General features: G+C 39.0%; 1 protein-coding gene across 2 annotated transcripts in view; it reads right to left on the bottom strand.

Moving 5' to 3' along the window:
• The window catches only part of LOC137620136 (carbohydrate sulfotransferase 14-like), a 29,318-nt gene that overhangs the window by 2,391 nt on the left and 4,427 nt on the right, over positions 1-22,500 (bottom strand). The window contains exons 4-6 of one of the 2 annotated variants that reach the window (XM_068350398.1): positions 14,079-14,207; positions 12,486-12,686; positions 11,597-11,800 (exon numbers count right to left, since the gene is read on the bottom strand). In XM_068350398.1, coding sequence (XP_068206499.1) covers positions 11,597-11,800; positions 12,486-12,686; positions 14,079-14,207 — 534 coding nt within the window. The remainder of the gene's footprint in view (positions 1-11,596; positions 11,801-12,485; positions 12,687-14,078; positions 14,208-22,500) is intronic. The other variant, XM_068350399.1, reaches the window with a different exon arrangement.

The raw sequence follows: 22,500 nt of genomic DNA, 5'->3' as shown, positions 1-22,500 counted from the left end.
TGCTTAAGATAAGAGGCAATAGGAATTCTCTACTATGGTTGTCTAAGATCAGACACAGTAGGAATTCTGTACTATGGTTGCTTAAGATCAGAGACAGTAGGAATTCTGTACTATGGTTGCTTAAGATCAGAGACAGTAGGAATTCTGTACTATGGTTGCTTAAGATAAGAGGCAATAGGAATTCTGTACTATGGCTACTTAAGATCAGAGACAGTAGGAATTCTGTACTATGGTTGCTTAAGATCAGAGACAGTAGGAATTCTGTACTATGGTTGCTTAAGATCAGAGACAGTAGGAATTCTGTACTATGGTTGCTTAAGATCAGAGACAGTAGGAATTCTGTACTATGGTTGCTTAAGATCAGAGACAGTAGGAATTCTGTACTATAGTTGCTTAAGATCAGAGACAGTAGGAATTCTGTACTATGGTTGCTTAAGATAAGAGGCAATAGGAATTCTGTACTATGGTTGTCTAAGATCAGAGACAGTAGGAATTCTGTACTATGGTTGCTTAAGATCAAGAGACAGTAGGAGTTCTGTACTATGGTTGCTTAAGATCAGAGACAGTAGGAATTCTGTACTATGGTTGCTCAAGATAAGAGGCAATAGGAATTCTGTACTATGGTTGTGTAAGGTCAGAGACAGTAGGAATTCTGTACTATGGTTGCTTAAGATCAGAGACAGTAGGAATTCTGTACTATGGTTGCTTAAGATCAGAGACAGTAGGAATACTGTACTATGGCTGCTTAAGATCAGAGACAGTAGGAATTCTGTACTATGGTTGCTTAAGATCAAGAGACAGTAGGAGTTCTGTACTATGGTTGCTTAAGATCAGAGATAGTAGGAATTCTGTACTGTGGTTGCTTAAGATAAGAGGCAATAGGAATTCTGTACTATGGTTGTCTAAGATCAGAGACAGTAGGAATTCTGTACTATGGTTGCTTAGGATCAGAGACAGTAGGAATTCTGTACTATGGTTGCTTAAGATCAGAGACAGTAGGCATACTGTACTATGGCTGCGTAAGATCAGAGACAGTAGGAATTCTGTACTATGGTTGCTTAAGATAAGAGGCAATAGGAACTCTGTACTATGGTTGCTAAAGATCAGAAACAGTAGGAATTCTGTACTATGGTTGCTCAAGATAAGAGGCAATAGGAATTCTGTACTATGGTTGCTTAAGATCAGAGACAGTAGGAATTCTGTACTATGGTTGCTTAAGATCAGAGACAGTAGGAATTCTGTACTATGGTTGCTTAAGATCAGAGACAGTAGGAATTCTGTACTATGGTTGCTTAAGATTAGAGACAGTAGGAATTCTGTACTATGGTTGCTTAAGATCAGAGACAGTAGGAATTCTGTATTATGGTTGCTTAAGATCAGAGACAGTAGGAATTCTGTACTATAGTTGCTTAAGATCAGAGACAGTAGGAATTCTGTACTATGGTTGCTTAAGATAAGAGGCAATAGGAATTCTGTACTATGGTTGTCTAAGATCAGAGACAGTAGGAATTCTGTACTATGGTTGCTTAAGATCAAGAGACAGTAGGAGTTCTGTACTATGGTTGCTTAAGATCAGAGACAGTAGGAATTCTGTACTATGGTTGCTCAAGATAAGAGGCAATAGGAATTCTGTACTATGGTTGTCTAAGATCAGAGACAGTAGGAATTCTGTACTATGGTTGCTTAAGATCAGAGACAGTAGGAATTCTGTACTATGGTTGCTTAAGATCAGAGACAGTAGGAATACTGTACTATGGTTGCTTAAGATCAGAGACAGTAGGAATTCTGTACTATGGTTGCTTAAGATCAAGAGACAGTAGGAGTTCTGTACTATGGTTGCTTAAGATCAGAGATAGTAGGAATTCTGTACTGTGGTTGCTTAAGATAAGAGGCAATAGGAATTCTGTACTATGGTTGTCTAAGATCAGAGACAGTAGGAATTCTGTACTATGGTTGCTTAAGATCAGAGACAGTAGGAATTCTGTACTATGGTTGCTTAAGATCAGAGACAGTAGGCATACTGTACTATGGCTGCGTAAGATCAGAGACAGTAGGAATTCTGTACTATGGTTGCTTAAGATAAGAGGCAATAGGAACTCTGTACTATGGTTGCTAAAGATCAGAAACAGTAGGAATTCTGTACTATGGTTGCTCAAGATAAGAGGCAATAGGAATTCTGTACTATGGTTGCTTAAGATCAGAGACAGTAGGAATTCTGTACTATGGTTGCTTAAGATCAGAGACAGTAGGAATTCTGTACTGTACTATGGTTGCTTAAATAGGAGACAATAGGAATTCTGTACTATGGTTGCTTAAGATCAGACAGAGTAGGAATTCTGTACTATGGTTGCTTAAGATCAGAGACAGTAGGAATTCTTTACTATGGTTGCTTAAGATCAGAGACAGTAGGAATTCTGTACTATGGTTGCTTAAGATAAGAGGCAATAGGAATTCTGTACTATGGTTGTCTGAGATCAGAGACAGTAGGAATTCTGTACTATGGTTGCTTAAGATCAGAGACAGTAGGAATTCTGTACTATGGTTGCTGAAGATCAGAGACAGTAGGAATTCTGTACTATGGTTGCTCAAGATAAGAGGCAATAGGAATTCTGTACTATGGTTGCTTGAGATCAGAGACAGTAGGAATTCTGTACTCTGGTTGCTTAAGATCAGAGACAGTAGGAATTCTGTACTATGGTTGCTTAAGATCAGAGACAGTAGGAATTCTGTACTATGGTTGTTTAAGATAAGAGGCAATAGGAAATCTGTACTATGGTTGTCTTAGATCAGAGACAGTAGGAATTCTGTACTATGGTTGCTTAATATCAGAGACAGTAGGAATTCTGTACCATGGTTGCTCAAGATAAGAGGCAATAGGAATTCTGTACTATGGTTGCTAAAGATCAGAGACAGTAAGAATTCTGTAATATGGTTGCTTAAGATCAAAGACAGTAGGAATTCTGTACTATGGTTGCTTAAGATCAGAGACAGTAGGAATTCTGTACTGTACTATGGTTGCTTAAGATCAGAGACAATAGGAATTCTGTACTATGGTTGCTTAAGATCAGACAGAGTAGGAATTCTGTACTATGGTTGCTTAAGATCAGAGACAGTAGGAATTCTGTACTATGGTTGCTTAATATAAGAGGCAATAGGAATTCTGTACTATGGTTGCTTAAGATCAGAGACAGTAGGAATTCTGTACTATGGTTGCTTAAGATCAGAGACAGTATGAATTCTGTACTATAGTTGCTTAAGATCAGAGACAGTAGGAATTCTGTACTATGGTTGCTTAAGATAAGAGGCAATAGGAATTCTGTAGTATGGCTGTCTAAGATCAGAGACAGTAGGAATTCTGTACTATGGTTGCTTAAGATCAAGAGACAGTAGGAATTCTTTACTATGGTTGCTTAAGATCAGAGACAGTAGGAATTCTGTACTATGGTTGCTTAGGATTAGAGGCAATAGGAATTCTGTACTATGGTTGCTTAAGATCAGAGACAGTAGGAATTCTGTACTATGGTTGCTTAAGATCAGAGACAGTAGGAATTCTGTACTATGGTTGCTTAAGATCAGAGACAGTAGGAATACTGTACTATGGTTGCTTAAGATAAGAGGCAATTGGAATTCTGTACTATGGTTGCTTAAGATCAGAGATAGTAGGAATTCTTTATTATGGTTGCTTAAGATAAGGGGCAATAGGAATTCTGTACTATGGTTGCTTAAGATCAGAGACAGTAGGAATTCTGTACTATGGTTGCTTAAGATCAGAGACAGTAGGAATTCTGTACTATGGTTGCTTAAGATCAGAGACAGTAGGAATTCTGTACTGTACTATGGTTGCTTAAGATAGGAGACAATAGGAATTCTGTACTATGGTTGCTTAAGATCAGACAGAGTAGGAATTCTGTACTATGGTTGCTTAAGATCAGAGACAGTAGGAATTCTGTACTATGGTTGCTTAAGATTAGAGACAGTAGGAATTCTGTACTATGGTTGCTTAAGATAAGAGGCAATAGGAATTCTGTACTATGGTTGTCTAAGATCAGAGATAGTAGGAATTCTGTACTGTACTATGGTTGCTTAAGATGGGAGACAATAGGAATTCTGTACTATGGTTGCTTAAGATCAGAGACAGTAGGAATTCTGTACTATGGTTGCTTAAGATCAGAGACAGTAGGAATTCTGTACTATGGTTGCTTAAGATCAGAGACAGTAGGAATACTGTACTATGGCTGCGTAAGATCAGAGACAGTAGGAATTCTGTACTATGGTTGCTTAAGATAAGAGGCAATAGGAACTCTGTACTATGGTTGCTAAAGATCAGAAACAGTAGGAATTCTGTACTATGGTTGCTCAAGATAAGAGGCAATAGGAATTCTGTACTATGGTTGCTTAAGATCGGAGACAGTAGGAATTCTGTACTATGGTTGCTTAAGATCAGAGACAGTAGGAATTCTGTACTGTACTATGGTTGCTTAAGATAGGAGACAATAGGAATTCTGTACTATGGTTGCTTAAGATCAGACAGAGTAGGAATTCTGTACTATGGTTGCTTAAGATCAGAGACAGTAGGAATTCTTTACTATGGTTGCTTAAGATCAGAGACAGTAGGAATTCTGTACTATGGTTGCTTAAGATAAGAGGCAATAGGAATTCTGTACTATGGTTGTCTGAGATCAGAGACAGTAGGAATTCTGTACTATGGTTGCTTAAGATCAGAGACAGTAGGAATTCTGTACTATGGTTGCTGAAGATTAGAGACAGTAGGAATTCTGTACTATGGTTGCTCAAGATAAGAGGCAATAGGAATTCTGTACTATGGTTGCTTGAGATCAGAGACAGTAGGAATTCTGTACTCTGGTTGCTTAAGATCAGAGACAGTAGGAATTCTGTACTATGGTTGCTTAAGATCAGAGACAGTAGGAATTCTGTACTATGGTTGTTTAAGATAAGAGGCAATAGGAAATCTGTACTATGGTTGTCTTAGATCAGAGAAAGTAGGAATTCTGTACTATGGTTGCTTAAGATCAGAGACAGTAGGAATTCTGTACCATGGTTGCTCAAGATAAGAGGCAATAGGAATTCTGTACTATGGTTGCTTAAGATCAGAGACAGTAAGAATTCTGTAATATGGTTGCTTAAGATCAGAGACAGTAGGAATTCTGTACTATGGTTGCTTAAGATCAGAGACAGTAGGAATTCTGTACTGTACTATGGTTGCTTAAGATCAGAGACAATAGGAATTCTGTACTATGGTTGCTTAAGATCAGACAGAGTAAGAATTCTGTACTATGGTTGCTTAAGATCAGAGACAGTAGGAATTCTGTACTATGGTTGCTTAAGATAAGAGGCAATAGGAATTCTCTACTATGGTTGTCTAAGATCAGAGACAGTATGAATTCTGTACTATGGTTGCTTAAGATCAGAGACAGTTGGAATTTTGTACTATGGTTGCTTAAGATCAGAGACAGTAGGAATTCTGTACTGTGGTTGATTAAGATAAGAGTCAATAGGAATTCTGTACTATGGCTGCTTAAGATCAGAGACTGTAGGAATTCTGTACTATGGTTGCTTAATATAAGAGGCAATAGGAATTCTGTACTATGGTTGCTTAAGATCAGAGACAGTAGAAATTCTGTACTATGGTTGCTTAAGATCAGAGACAGTATGAATTCTGTACTATAGTTGCTTAAGATCAGAGACAGTAGGAATTCTGTACTATGGTTGCTTAAGATAAGAGGCAATAGGAATTCTGTACTATGGTTGTCTAAGATCAGAGACAGTAGGAATTCTGTACTATGGTTGCTTAAGATCAAGAGACAGTAGGAATTCTTTACTATGGTTGCTTAAGATCAGAGACAGTAGGAATTCTGTACTATGGTTGCTTAGGATTAGAGGCAATAGGAATTCTGTACTATGGTTGCTTAAGATCAGAGACAGTAGGAATTCTGTACTATGGTTGCTTAAGATCAGAGACAGTAGGAATACTGTACTATGGTTGCTTAAGATAAGAGGCAATTGGAATTCTGTACTATGGTTGCTTAAGATCAGAGATAGTAGGAATTCTTTATTATGGTTGCTTCAGATAAGGGGCAATAGGAATTCTCTACTATGGTTGCTTAAGATCAGAGACAGTAGGAATTCTGTACTATGGTTGCTTAAGATCAGAGACAGTAGGAATTCTGTACTATGGTTGCTTAAGATCAGAGACAGTAGGAATTCTGTACTGTACTATGGTTGCTTAAGATAGGAGACAATAGGAATTCTGTACTATGGTTGCTTAAGATCAGACAGAGTAGGAATTCTGTACTATGGTTGCTTAAGATCAGAGACAGTAGGAATTCTGTACTATGGTTGCTTAAGATCAGAGACAGTAGGAATTCTGTACTATGGTTGCTTAAGATAAGAGGCAATAGGAATTCTGTACTATGGTTGTCTAAGATCAGAGATAGTAGGAATTCTGTACTGTACTATGGTTGCTTAAGATGGGAGACAATAGGAATTCTGTACTATGGTTGCTTAAGATCAGAGATAGTAGGAATTCTGTACTATGGTTGCTTAAGATCAGAGACAGTAGGAATTGTGTACTATGGTTACTTAAGATAAGAGGCTATAGGAATTCTGTACTATGGTTGCTTAAGATCAGAGACAGTAGGAATTCTATACTGTACTATGGTTGCTTAAGATAGGAGACAATAGGAATTGTGTACTATGGTTGCTTAAGATCAGAGAGAGTAGGAATTCTGTACTGTACTATGGTTGCTTAAGATCAGACAGAGTAGGAATTCTGTACTATGGTTGCTTAACATCAGAGACAGTAGGAATTCTGTACTATGGTTGCTTAAGATAAGAGACAATAGGAATTCTGTACTATGGTTGCGTAAGATCAGAGACCGTAGGAATTCTGTACTATGGTTGCTTAAGATAAGAGGCAATAGGAATTCTGTACTATGGTTGCTTAAGATCAGAGATAGTAGGAATTCTGTACTATGGTTGCTTAAGATAAGGGGCAATAGGAATTCTGTACTATGGTTGCTTAAGATCAGAGACAGTAGCAATTCTGTACTATGGTTGCTTAAGATCAGAGACACTAGGAATTTTGTACTATTGTTGCCTAAGATCAGAGACACTAGGAATTTTGTACTATTGTTGCCTAAGATCAGAGACAGTAGGAATTCTGTACTATGGTTGCTTAAGATCAAGAGACAGTAGGAATTCTTTACTATGGTTGCTTAAGATCAGAGACAGTAGGAATTCTGTACTATGGTTGCTTAGGATTAGAGGCAATAGGAATTCTGTACTATGGTTGCTTAAGATCAGAGACAGTAGGAATTCTGTACTATGGTTGCTTAAGATCAGAGACAGTAGGAATTCTGTACTATGGTTGCTTAAGATCAGAGACAGTAGGAATACTGTACTATGGTTGCTTAAGATAAGAGGCAATTGGAATTCTGTACTATTGTTGCTTAAGATCAGAGATAGTAGGAATTCTTTATTATGGTTGCTTAAGATACGGGGCAATAGGAATTCTCTACTATGGTTGCTTAGGATCAGAGACAGTAGGAATTCTGAACTATGGTTGCTTAAGATCAGAGACAGTAGGAATTCTGTACTATGGTTGCTTAAGATCAGAGACAGTAGGAATTCTGTACTGTACTATGGTTGCTTAAGATAGGAGACAATAGGAATTCTGTACTATGGTTGCTTAAGATCAGACAGAGTAGGAATTCTGTACTATGGTTGCTTAAGATCAGAGACAGTAGGAATTCTGTACTATGGTTGCTTAAGATCAGAGACAGTAGGAATTCTGTACTATGGTTGCTTAAGATAAGAGGCAATAGGAATTCTGTACTATGGTTGTCTAAGATCAGAGATAGTAGGAATTCTGTACTGTACTATGGTTGCTTAAGATGGGAGACAATAGGAATTCTGTACTATGGTTGCTTAAGATCAGAGACAGAAGGAATTCTGTACTATGGTTGCTTAAGATCAGAGACAGTAGGAATTGTGTACTATGGTTACTTAAGATAAGAGGCTATAGGAATTCTGTACTATGGTTGCTTAAGATCAGAGACAGTAGGAATTCTATACTGTACTATGGTTGCTTAAGATAGGAGACAATAGGAATTCTGTACTATGGTTGCTTAAGATCAGAGAGAGTAGGAATTCTGTACTGTACTATGGTTGCTTAAGATCAGACAGAGTAGGAATTCTGTACTATGGTTGCTTAACATCAGAGACAGTAGGAATTCTGTACTATGGTTGCTTAAGATAAGAGACAATAGGAATTCTGTACTATGGTTGCTTAAGATCAGAGACCGTAGGAATTCTGTACTATGGTTGCTTAAGATAAGAGGCAATAGGAATTCTGTACTATGGTTGCTTAAGATCAGAGATAGTAGGAATTCTGTACTATGGTTGCTTAAGATAAGGGGCAATAGGAATTCTGTACTATGGTTGCTTAAGATCAGAGACAGTAGCAATTCTGTACTATGGTTGCTTAAGATCAGAGACACTAGGAATTTTGTACTATTGTTGCCTAAGATCAGAGACAGTAGGAATTCTGTACTATGGTTGCTTAAGATCAGAGACAGTAGGCATTCTGTACTATGGTTGCTTAAGATCAGAGACAGTAGGAATTCTGTACTGTACTATTGTTGCTTAAGATAGGAGACAATAGGAACTCTGTACTATGGTTGCTTAAGATCAGACAGAGTAGGAATTCTGTACTATGGTTGCTTAAGATCAGAGACAGTAGGAATTCTGTACTATGGTTGCTTAAGATCAGAGACAGTAGGAATTCTGTACTATGGTTGCTTAAGATAAGAGGCAATTGGAATTCTGTACTATGGTTGTCTAAGATCAGAGACAGTAAGAATTCTGTACTGTACTATAGTTGCATAAGATAGGAGACAATAGGAATTCTGTACTATGGTTGCTTAAGATCAGAGACAGTAGGAGTTTTGTACTATGGTTGCTTAAGATCAGAGACAGTAGGAATTCTGTACTATGGTTGCTTAAGATAAGAGGCAATAGGAATTCTGTACTATGGTTGTCTAAGATCAGAGATGGTAGGAATTCTGTACTGTACTATGGTTGCTTAAGATAGGAGACAATAGGAATTCTGTACTATGGTTGCTTAAGATCAGAGACAGTAGCAATTCTGTACTATGGTTGCTTAAGATCAGAGACACTAGGAATTTTGTACTATTGTTGCCTAAGATCAGAGACACTAGGAATTTTGTACTATTGTTGCCTAAGATCAGAGACAGTAGGAATTCTGTACTATGGTTGCTTAAGATCAAGAGACAGTAGGAATTCTTTACTATGGTTGCTTAAGATCAGAGACAGTAGGAATTCTGTACTATGGTTGCTTAGGATTAGAGGCAATAGGAATTCTGTACTATGGTTGCTTAAGATCAGAGACAGTAGGAATTCTGTACTATGGTTGCTTAAGATCAGAGACAGTAGGAATTCTGTACTATGGTTGCTTAAGATCAGAGACAGTAGGAATACTGTACTATGGTTGCTTAAGATAAGAGGCAATTGGAATTCTGTACTATGGTTGCTTAAGATCAGAGATAGTAGGAATTCTTTATTATGGTTGCTTAAGATACGGGGCAATAGGAATTCTCTACTATGGTTGCTTAAGATCAGAGACAGTAGGAATTCTGTACTATGGTTGCTTAAGATCAGAGACAGTAGGAATTCTGTACTATGGTTGCTTAAGATCAGAGACAGTAGGAATTCTGTACTGTACTATGGTTGCTTAAGATAGGAGACAATAGGAATTCTGTACTATGGTTGCTTAAGATCAGACAGAGTAGGAATTCTGTACTATGGTTGCTTAAGATCAGAGACAGTAGGAATTCTGTACTATGGTTGCTTAAGATCAGAGACAGTAGGAATTCTGTACTATGGTTGCTTAAGATAAGAGGCAATAGGAATTCTGTACTATGGTTGTCTAAGATCAGAGATAGTAGGAATTCTCTACTGTACTATGGTTGCTTAAGATGGGAGACAATAGGAATTCTGTACTATGGTTGCTTAAGATCAGAGACAGTAGGAATTCTGTACTATGGTTGCTTAAGATCAGAGACAGTAGGAATTGTGTACTATGGTTACTTAAGATAAGAGGCTATAGGAATTCTGTACTATGGTTGCTTAAGATCAGAGACAGTAGGAATTCTATACTGTACTATGGTTGCTTAAGATAGGAGACAATAGGAATTCTGTACTATGGTTGCTTAAGATCAGAGAGAGTAGGAATTCTGTACTGTACTATGGTTGCTTAAGATCAGACAGAGTAGGAATTCTGTACTATGGTTGCTTAACATCAGAGACAGTAGGAATTCTGTACTATGGTTGCTTAAGATAAGAGACAATAGGAATTCTGTACTATGGTTGCTTAAGATCAGAGACCGTAGGAATTCTGTACTATGGTTGCTTAAGATAAGAGGCAATAGGAATTCTGTACTATGGTTGCTTAAGATCAGAGATAGTAGGAATTCTGTACTATGGTTGCTTAAGATAAGGGGCAATAGGAATTCTCTACTATGGTTGCTTAAGATCAGAGACAGTAGCAATTCTGTACTATGGTTGCTTAAGATCAGAGACACTAGGAATTTTGTACTATTGTTGCCTAAGATCAGAGACAGTAGGAATTCTGTACTATGGTTGCTTAAGATCAGAGACAGTAGGCATTCTGTACTATGGTTGCTTAAGATCAGAGACAGTAGGAATTCTGTACTATGGTTGCTTAAGATCAGAGACAGTAGGAATTCTGTACTGTACTATTGTTGCTTAAGATAGGAGACAATAGGAATTCTGTACTATGGTTGCTTAAGATCAGACAGAGTAGGAATTCTGTACTATGGTTGCTTAAGATCAGAGACAGTAGGAATTCTGTACTATGGTTGCTTAAGATCAGAAACAGTAGGAATTCTGTACTATGGTTGCTTAAGATAAGAGGCAATTGGAATTCTGTACTATGGTTGTCTAAGATCAGAGACAGTAAGAATTCTGTACTGTACTATAGTTGCATAAGATAGGAGACAATAGGAATTCTGTACTATGGTTGCTTAAGATCAGAGACAGTAGGAGTTTTGTACTATGGTTGCTTAAGATCAGAGACAGTAGGAATTCTGTACTATGGTTGCTTAAGATAAGAGGCAATAGGAATTCTGTACTATGGTTGTCTAAGATCAGAGATGGTAGGAATTCTGTACTGTACTATGGTTGCTTAAGATAGGAGACAATAGGAAATCTGTACTATGGTTGCTTAAGATCAGAGACAGTAGGAATTCTTTACTGTACTATGGTTGCTTAAGATTCGACAGAGTAGGAATTCTGTACTATGGTTGCTTAATATCAGAGACAGTAGGAATTCTGTACTATGGTTGCTTAAGATAAGAGACAATAGGAATTCTGTACTATGGTTGCTTAAGATCAGAGACAGTAGGAATTCTGTACTAAGATTGCCTGTGATCAGAGAGAGAGTAGGAACCGTTTCGAAATGACCTAGCTCAACTGGATAAAAACGGGTATCAAACCGAATTGACTTCACCCACGCATAATCAAAGCCTCTACTCACCTAATAATGTATTCCATATCTTCCACAAAAGTTTCTAAATGCACGATGTGTGTATAGTTGTATTCACAGACCCCACACTGAAATCCAATTGGTAACCAGTGAGGGTCGAAGTTGCGTGGGTTTTGAGAGACCAAATATCTGGCGAATTCCTCGAATGTTGGGATGATATATAAAGTCTTGTTTGGATACGCTACATCTCTTTGCCTGGAAATTTAAGTTATCATCAATATCATCGGCTGTGTTTCTCAATTTCTTGTCTCTTTTACGCAAACTAAGGCCAAATGCCGCTTGGCTTAATCTTCTATGGGTTACCTCAAGATCCTTTATAACCAATTTACACAATTCAGGTGTGTTAACCATTTGAATAGCCCTCTCAAAGTCATGCTTATGAAATAAGATCTAACAAAACTAACAAGGTCCGTTTTATTATCACAGTTACTGTCCTAAACTTAACTTATTGAGAACAGTATAATACACTGTTAAAAATTTGCATAAAAAAACGGTAAATTCTTGGTAACATTTAATCCAGAATTCTTACCGTTTTAAAAACAGTTATATTGACGCAAAGGGTGATATTATGGTCTCCAACCCGTAAAAGATAATAACATAGTATGGTAAAATTACGGTCGCTTGTATTTTACTGAAATACGGCTGAGAACAGTTTAGTTTTACGGAGAATTTCCGATTAAGATTACGGTTTTTTTTTAACAATGTAGTTACAAGAAAACATAAAAGGAATATAAAGGTCTCAATCAACTGATGAGGATAAAAATCTACTTGTGATTACGAAATACTCTAACTTCTTCCATAATTGTGATCAATTTTGATGAGATGGGTATCCACTTATTTCCGTCCACTTATTTCCGCCTGTTCCATACCCAAGACTCACCGAAGGCCTCTGGTATAACCCAGAATTAAAGGACCCCAGTGCTGGCGCTGGTAGGACCGATCATCAGTGTATTTTATCCGGTTGAGGTATCCTGATAGGAGTCTTGCGAGTGGCTCTCGGGCTACGAAGAATCGCAGGAATTGTTCGGAATTCATAGCTTCTTTGAATAGCTGCCGAGATGATCGTAGAATATCGACTATCCTGGCATGGAAGAGGGATATTTTCCCGTAATTTTTTTTTAAAGCAAACACGAATTGATTTTGAGAGACATAGAAAGCACTTATATATATATATATATATATATATATATATATATATATATATATATATATATATATATATATATATATATATATATATATATATATGTATATATATATATATATATATATATATATATATATATATATATATATATATATATATATATATATATATATATATATGTTTGTGTGTGTGTGTGTGTGTATGTATATGTATATGTATATGTATATGTATATGTATATGGATATATATATATATATATATATATATATATATATATATATATATATATATATATATATATATATATATATAAACACATACACACACACACACACACACACATATATATATATATATATATATATATATATATATATATATATATATGTATATATATATATATATATATATATATATATATATATATATATATATATGTATATATATATATATATATATATATATATATATATATATATATATATATATATATATATATATATATATATATATATATATATATATATATATATATATATATATATATGGAGCAAATAATGACCAAATTACCTGTTACACTCGTACTATTAAAAACTAATTGATGGACAGATGAATTGTTAGTTTATTTCCTATTAGATCTGGTTTAATTTTCTGATACAATGAGACTGTAAAGAGAGGTTAATTTTATCTCTTACTTTTTAGATTTGTAATAATTTCTTAAATATTCATGTACAATCTATATGTGATATAGAAAAGTATTGTAAATTCCCATTCCTTAACAAGACCATTGTAAGAGATAACAGTGTACATCACATCAATCTACAGGGAATCTACTTAAACTAACCAAACCACTTACACTGGACTACACTCCTGCATATATCTAAATTATTGTTTTATGTTAGCATAGGATCTTAGGAAAAGCAGGTGGAACATGATCATGTGGAACCTGATCATGTGGAGACCAATGAACTATATCGTAAATGTCGAAATCTTAAGATACAGGAAAACTGCTGTAGATGATTCTCTACATAGTGAATGAAATCTGTTTATAGAATAGCAATCTGTTCCTTTATTGTTATTTCAGATTAGAAGCCTATGGGAGTACAGTAGCAATCTTCATTATGCCCAATAGGCTTATTATAGTTCAAGTAGGCTCCTGTAGCTTTGCTAGATTTCTGTATCATGTAGGCTTGTGAGCCTGTTAGAGTTCCCTCTATACCTGGAAAAGTAAGTTGTTGGGTAGCTTTAAGTAGTACAATGATAGCCTATCATCTCCCTACCTATATAATAAATGAAACTTGTATGATTAGGAGAAAAGAACCTTACTTGTACGTCAAGCCACTTTCTAACATCTCCTCATGGTTATACAAATGAGCCAACAAGTTACATATAGAACTGAAACCAGACTTCAACACGTGGCAAAAGAGGACTTTGTACCCTTCAAGCACGCTATACCTGTTTGGGGAATTTTAGAAAAAACATTTCATTATTTGACGAATCGGGTAATTTAAAAAATTAATCTGTGAACTAAAACAGTTCTTAGTGTTTAATATATGACATTTTGATTTGAAAGCAGCAACCTTAAAAAAAAACTCCAAGTATTTGTGTACTGATGTTTAATCTGAATATCTCTCATCATCAAAAGTAAATAATGCTTAACAGTCAAAAGAAATAGATTATTCAAGCGTTCACATTTAGTTTATATACTTAAAAGATCCAATTTTGTCAAAGTTTGAAAATATAGTATTGTCATAAAAGAAAAAAAAATATATTGTACCCCATTATCTTTAATGTTGATATATTTTATTGATGAACTGTCGAGTTTTATATTTAATGTATTAGGTGATATCACTTTTTTATAATAGTTTCTATATGCCACCCTTTTTTTATATCTTAAAGCATCAATTTGTAACACCTATCAATAAATATTACAGGGCTTCTTCGTAGAAGTGTGTAGAAACATGATGAAGGCTATTAGTTCGTACTATTCTTTTTTGGGCTCAAGCCATGACGTCCTGATGGAAGGTTCCTGTAGTAGCTTCCCAAGGGTATATATGACAACAGTGATATTCCTAGAGAATCAAACCAAAGGTTTCAAAGAATTCTAACTTCTGGCACGAGTACCCTTAAGATTTACTCTCAAGGATATTGTATATAAACAGGGGACGTATTCTTGACACGCCACATAGCAATCTGCACCCCGAATAGCCTTTACGCTTCGAGGGGGATACGTGGCAGAATTAGAAGGGTAGCCGCATTAGAGGTTACCCTGGTTCCCCTACTACTATCGTATCACAACCGCGCCAACTCCCTCTGGCGGTCATTCCTTATTTTGTAGCGCCTCTCTACAGTGGTGTTCCCTATTGATCTTACATTTTCGATCGATTTCTAAGGATCTTTATGCTTTCTAAAGCTCTTTCTCCATCTAGAAAGTTGAGTATTCATTCTTTACAATATGTATTTTAGTTCCAACCTCACAATGAATTTAGTGTAGTTATCGTCTTTGGATCTACGCCGATTACCGGTGTCGTCATAGGCGCCGTCGTTCTTTGGGCATGTGTTATTTAGTTAGCAGAACGACATTCCCTGTTTAAATAGCAAGCATTAATTGTTATTATGAAAGCTATTTAGGCATTTTGTATTGTAAAGATATTTATATGCATAATTTTCCCTTTTTTCTGTGTCGATCGTATATGTCAGAGTTTCGGGGATTTTAGGTAACCGAGATCTTGCCTTGCCTAGGTAACCCAACCTAAACAACATATACTTTCGGCATTTCCCCGGTTACCCTTGTGTATCGGTTATCATTCATTGGAGATTGATATCTCCTGGAATTATATTAGCCGTTACTAGTCTCGAATAGAGAATTATGGGTAATCTCTCTTCCCTCTGAGAGTAGCCTTAGGGTACAACTCTATGCGTCGGCCTTGAATTTCGAATTCAGGCATGATTAGCCTAGAGTTTTCTGTCTCATCCCTTAACAGCAGACGGCAAGTTTTGGGATTCGATCAGAACCTCAGAGTATTTAGTCTTTTGTCGGCAGTTGGTCGGCGGGGTGAATTGCATTCCCCTGCCGGCTGAGCTACCGGCATAGGAGGCTAGCCCTCCCTAGACTACACCCAAGTGGTTGCATGATGCCGCCACCTTCTCCCTGTGGTCTAGTAGACTAGTTCTATGCTCGCAGACCCTAGGCTGTAGAGTAGTATACTCATGTGGCCTAGGATGGCACCAGCATTGGAACTCTGTTTCTCCCTTGTTGAGAGGAAACAGCATGGACTGCTGTCCCCTTAACCATATTAGCACCTCCTAAGCTGGAGAATAGATGATTTTTCTGCCAGTTGGGGTTGTGCCGGTACTGAAACAGAGTTTCTTCAAGGTGTGTAGGTCCGGCAACATTGCCGGCCCCTTCCATACCTCGTATAGGACCCTATCCCCCCACCCCCTGTTCTTTTACGATGGCCGAGCCATTGTCTTTCTAAGCTGGCGTCCTGTAACCTCACCATTGCCGGTGGGTTGCCGGCCAGACACCCTCTCCTCAGCTGACGGCTGTCGGCGACTGACGGTTCCCGGCGACCATGACGGCTGTGGGTGGGAGCTCCCTTCTGTCACCAGGTTCTCCAGTTCTCCCTTGAACTGCTAACCAGAACTTCTGTTGTCGACGTATTGCTCCGGCCGGCAGTAGACTGGCACAGATAGGTACTGAGTCAGTCGGTAGCATGCCAACTGTACTAGTGCTGCCGGAGGCTGGTCTGCAGTGGTAAGCCGGCAATAGTACTGTGGCCAGAAGGAAGCCTGAATGTTACATTCTCCCCTTCCATTTGAACCTTCTTTTCGGAGAAAGGCAGTAAAAACGGATTTTGAGCAAAGCTTTACATCCTTTATTACTGTATACATACACAGTAATAGATACCCTTCACTTCATGCTCTCTCTCTCTCTCTCTCTTAGCTAGTATGCTGGATGTTCCGGCAAGAGCTAGCTAATCTGGCAACGTGCCGGCTGAACTACAGTATATGTCTATACAGGTAGTCAGTATATTTGCACTATAGTATATATGGCAGATGGAAAACTAATGTATATATTATACTAGTAGTTATTTCCATTATATCGGTATCCCTGCCCAGGTATTTGCTGAACCCAATCCTATATTGATAGAATAATATTTCGTCAATATTCTGATTTGAAATCAGTTTCCATTTACCCTACTATATTAAATTTTGTAAAGGGCTGGTGGTGTGACACCTCTAACCCTTAAAGGGGAGAGCCCTTATCCCTGAGTTTCCCTGATCAGGAAACTCCCTGATTCAATATTGTAAGGGAGGCCACAGCAAATAGACTGGGTGGGATACACAAATATATGTCTTTTATCTTTTCTAATCCAGTTGGCCAGCAGCAACTGGCTGAAGAATATTAGATATAATTTTACAGTACCCATTAAATTGCAGTATGGTATATACTGCAAATAGAAAACTATAGTGTGATTATACAGTAGTTATTTCTACATATCTTGGGTACCCTTGTGCAAGCTTCTGCTGGTATCGCTCCCATATCGAAAGAATGGTATTCCTTCGATACTCTGATTGTGAAATCAGTCCTCCTTACCTCACAGTTTTAAGTATAAGGGGGACAGTGCCTTGTACACTTCTCTATACCTAGGTGTTTGACCCCCTTTTTTACCTGGAATTCCTAAGTTGGATGAATCTTCTTATATTAATACTGAGGGGAGGTAACAGCATTGGCCTGCAGGGGATACACGGGTATGTGTCTCCCACTATCCCTTTATAGCTTCCTGTCCTAAGCTATTTTGTCAAAAGATGACTTTTGCAACTTGTTTATCAGTGTGATAATCAATTGAATACTCATTTCTGTTCTCCTTTCCTAACAGGAGGAACACCAGATGATGCATCGCAGTCTTCTGCAGCTATAAGAGTGAGTATTTTCACGGACATAATACATGCAGGTTTCATGCCCCTAGCAATATAATTTCTAAATCACCAACACCTTCTGAGACCCTCCGACCTATAAGTAGGCCGGACCTTACTGTCCGAAGGTCTCGAAAATTTCAAGTTAATAGTATCTAGGGATACAGCTCTTAGCACTTACGCATTTGGATGTGAGGTTTCTAAAATCTCTCCGAAACCACACCTACCAATATTAGGGGTTCCTAAAGGTGCGACATCCTGTTCCTTATCCCTCCTTTCTCCACCCCAGTTCGAAGGAAGGAGGTGGGGATGAGGGTAATCCCCCTCTCGCTGCCAGTGCATATACGATGGCAGCCTCAAGCTGTTGAACTACAGTTAGTTTGGTTTCAGGTGTTGTCTGAAACAAAAATGCAGTTCAGTTACTAACTCGCAAAAACACGGAAACTCTACGGGAATTGAACCGAAGATTTAACTTATTCATTGTGGTAACTGGCAAATTAGCCTTTTACTGACTCGTTGTGATAACAACAACGGCAGTCATTGATTCACTGTCATATCTGACTCTGCCGCCGAGAGCCAGCAGTGTGTGCCCTTGGTCACCACCCAGTCAATGGCTGGGTTGGTATGCCTTCAGTCGGCAGCCCGCCGACAACCGGCAGACTTCCGACAGCCCGAGGGGTCGCCGATGATTCAGCGGGCTGCTGGTTATGCGTATAGTTTTCACCACTACCCAGTCACACTGAATGCTGGCTAGGATGGTGTGCCTTCTGTCAGCGACCCGCTGACGACCTACGAGTCACTGACATGCCGGAGAACCGCTAGCCATATCCGTACTAAAGTACTGTGCCAGTTGACTTACCCCCAAGTACTAGCCTTGACGGTAATATGCCAGTTGTACAGGTGTATACAATACCCTGTACATCTGTAGTATAGGACCATACCACAGACAGAAATCTTTGGTACATAACCATACAATAGAATAGTTTCCAGTATGCTGTGCTTCTAAGCCCAATCTGTTGCTGAGACCTACCTGATTTGGGGATTCACTTCCCCCCTTTCTTATGCTGACTCTTCATAAGTCTCTTTGATTCTCATTATTAATTCCCTGGATGTTGGCGCTGTTTACGCTACTCTATCCTTATGAGCTAGAATCTTCCATTGGGCCCCACTTAAAGGGGATGCCCTAAAATCAATAATTAGGAAGGCCACAGCACTTGGCTGGAGGGATTCACACGTACGTGTCTCTCCTATTCTTTTCCATCGTACCTATTCTAAGCTTTATACAATAAAAAGGAATCTTCTATTACAGTGAAACACTGAGAAGCTGATATAGACAAATGGTCAGGTATGACCTAAAAGGAGGACGGAAAAGTTTCTTAGTTCTCCTTGGGATGTTAAACAGCATCCCACAGTTACAATGACCGTTGTTCCACAAACGGTCAGATATGTACACTTTTGATCATGCAAAGCAAACAGACGCTCCTGGTAGGAGGGAGGTTCCTTCCGGATCGCTGGACCTTTGATCCTTAGGTCCAAGGCTTAACCAAGATGAGACTAGAATGGAAATGATCATACCTCCACCATCCTTTCCTCAACTCTTCCTACATTCAAATCCCCCCTGGAAGAGTATATCTTAGAGCTCTAGAGCATACTAGTGGTAAGGCAAGTAGAGTCCATCGATTTCCACGGAAGGCTGTTTGGTGTTAACGTGAAGGACTCAAGAAAACTCTGAGTCATTCTGGACTTGGCGCCACTCAACAAGTTCCAATAAAACAGCAAGTTCAGAATGTTAATCCTTCTGAACATAAGGACCTTATTCAGTAAGGGGTGTTCGCAGTCTGGTCACACCTGAAAGATGTCTATCGGCAACTTCCAGTCAGTCACCCCCTCCCCTCCTACCTAGGATCCAAGTTACAAAGGATAACATATATCCTAGACAAGATTCTCGTTGGACTAGATTCAGTCCTAGGATGTTCATGGAATTGGCCGACACAGTCAAGCGAAACCAAGCCTAAAAAGAGTTCAGGCAACAATCTGGACGACAGGCTGGGGTGGGCATCACCCGAAACGGCTGTCTATGAGCATCCATGGAGATGATCTGGCCCCCGGAACATCGGGGATGTAAGATAACTTCAAGAAGTCTCGATTCTCTCCAGCTCAGGGGCTTCAAAGTTTTTAAAAAACCATTGAAACCTGTGATCACCCTAACTCTCCTTTCCCTTGGGGGGGGGGGGGGGGGGGGGGTAAAAGGAGATCGCAAGGTCGGTCGAGAGACTATGGTAATCAGTCAGGATTCCAAGATGCTAACAGAGAGGAGTTTTGAACACTTTCCAGTTCACGATAATGACAGACCCAGTGCTACGAGCACAGCTGTAAGATACGTTAAGAGGCTGGAGAAGATACGCATCAAAAGCTCGAAGAGATCTAATAGGACCAATGATGGTCCTTCTTCGCTTACCCTACATTGACCAAAGGCCACAGGCCTGTAGGCCATGTTAGTCCTGTGATAGGTGGAGAAATTCTCTCCACACAGATCAGACCTCCTCAGGCTGATCTGGGTCATCGAAGCGATAATGAGGCGTCGAAACTGTCGAGGATAAGGGACGTCTCATTTCATTAGGGAATGTTAGCCATCCCTTCCTTAAGGGAATGGCACCTAGACTTAGGAATTCCTATTCAGTCCATCCAATCTGCTGCGGAAGGCCCTCTACATGCTGAGACCCTTTCAGGGAAGAGGGGCTCCGTTGGTATCCAGGAAGCCCAAGAACACCCCGTTCCCAGTAATGAAGGAACTGAGGTTGAGGCTGGTCCTAGTTCTGCACCTAGGATTATCCAGGAGGCTCAGAAGTTTTCTGCCTTCGATTTATCACAGAGCACCTGATCCCTTCATCTTATGAATTCCTTGCCCTAACGGTTAGGAAAAAGACTTGGGATCTCAAAAGGCAAAATAGAATTCCTAACAGAATACAAGTCTGGTTAGCTAGAAGACAATACGAGTCTTCTTGGGAAAGTAAGTTGCTTTGTAAAGCAAAAGGACCGAAAGGAATTTCATGATCTTCTGCCTGTCCTTCTCTGTCCACCCCTATAATTAAGGTCTGGCGGCCAACAGCACGATGGCCTTTGAGAAAGGAGGCAGTGTATCCCTGGATACTATGAGAAGATTGGTTCCTCGGCCCTGTCCCCATATGAACCCTTGAGTAAGCACCAAGAGTGTAGCCGGCTTTGCGAGAGAGATTGCTTGATTGGATCTTTGGATCCATGAACCAATATCTATGTGCAAGTCATCCTCGACTAGACCTCTTCTATATGCTCTTTAAGTGGATCTGACGAATGAAATCTTTAATAAGATTCCGAAGACACGTGCAGGCTTAGGCCTGCAGCACCACCAAAGCCCATCTCATGGTCTTTGGACAAGGTCCTACATTATGCCTCACATGTGATCAATGAGGATTGTTCCCTCAAGGATCTAACCCAAAAGGTTATTTTTCTGTTTGCTATAGCCTTTGGGGCTAGAGTTAGTGAAATAGTGGCCCTATCTGGGGATGAGGGCTACATTAAGTGGGAGAACTGCATCTCTTTCCTGATCCAACCTTTCTCACTAAGGACGAGCTACCCACTAAGAGGTGGGGTTCCTGGAGAATCTTCCCACTGAAGGAAGATGTCTCTCTAGGTCTGCTGGAGTGCCTAAGGTCTGTCTTCATAGAACTTCAGACTTCAGGAGAAACAGCTCTTTACAGGAAAAACCTCTGGATCAAACTATCCCTACAACTGAGGGCGAAGCTCACCTACCTTGTTCGCGGACCGGATTCTGACAGTGCTCTTGCAGATAGTGATCCGAGAAAAATTGTTTCATCACTGAACTTTTCAGTGTGTGGACTTGAGCCTCTTCGCTCATTTACTGGTCGGAGGTTGTTCATTGGAACTATCAATTAAAAGGAGAAGGGGTCAGCGTCTGAGAGTAGCACTCATCATTTCTTATCTTTAAAAAAAAGGGGGGGGGGAACATTAATTTCTGTATTTGTCCCTTGTATAATTTCCTTATCATGCTACATTCATTTAGCATGTAGTCATTTATTAGAAATAAATGTCTATTAAAATGCAGTTGCGTCCTAATTCGCCCGACAATTGCATGATTAAGATGCCAGAGTTCCTTGACTTACTTATGTAAGTATTTCTCATATCATTGTATGCTTACAAACATTGGATGGGGACACTGATATTGGTTGGCAATATATACAAACCTTGAAACCGTTTGTATTCTCAGTGTTTACTTATGTTTGTTCATACAATATATGCTACCTTGAGGCCCCTTTTCTAACGTCTAAAATGACTCTTCCCTGCATGGGGCAGGAAGCACTAACTTTGTTATACTTAGTGATAATGACGGATAACGGTAACGTCATTTGTCTCAACTGGCCCTTTTGGTCGTAGAAATATTGTCCCAAGGTTAAGGCACTGATGAAAATTCACAGATACATTAATTCTCTGGTATGCTTCCATCAGGACGTCATGGCTTGAGCCCACAAAACGGATTTTGAGCGAAGCAAAAAATCTATTTTTGGGTGAGATGGCCATGATGTCCTGATGGACCCACCCTTCTTTTCTATGAAAAGATCTTCACAGTTTCCCTCCCCGAACTACTGTATCTAAAGCACCATGCTCAACGCTACAAGGAATGACCGCCAGAGGGAGTTGGCGCGGTTGTGATACGATAGTAGTAGGGGAACCAGGATAACCTCTAATGCGGCTACCCTTCTAATTCTGCCACGTATCCCCCTCGAAGTGTAAAGGCTATTCGGGGTGCAGATTGCCACGTGGCGTGTCAAGA

Source organism: Palaemon carinicauda, chromosome 26 (genome assembly GCF_036898095.1).
Source record: "Palaemon carinicauda isolate YSFRI2023 chromosome 26, ASM3689809v2, whole genome shotgun sequence".
In the NCBI taxonomy this organism is placed as follows: domain Eukaryota; kingdom Metazoa; phylum Arthropoda; class Malacostraca; order Decapoda; family Palaemonidae; genus Palaemon; species Palaemon carinicauda.
The sequence above is the reverse complement of the archived record's forward strand: the minus strand, read 5'-3'. Positions and strand labels throughout refer to the sequence as shown.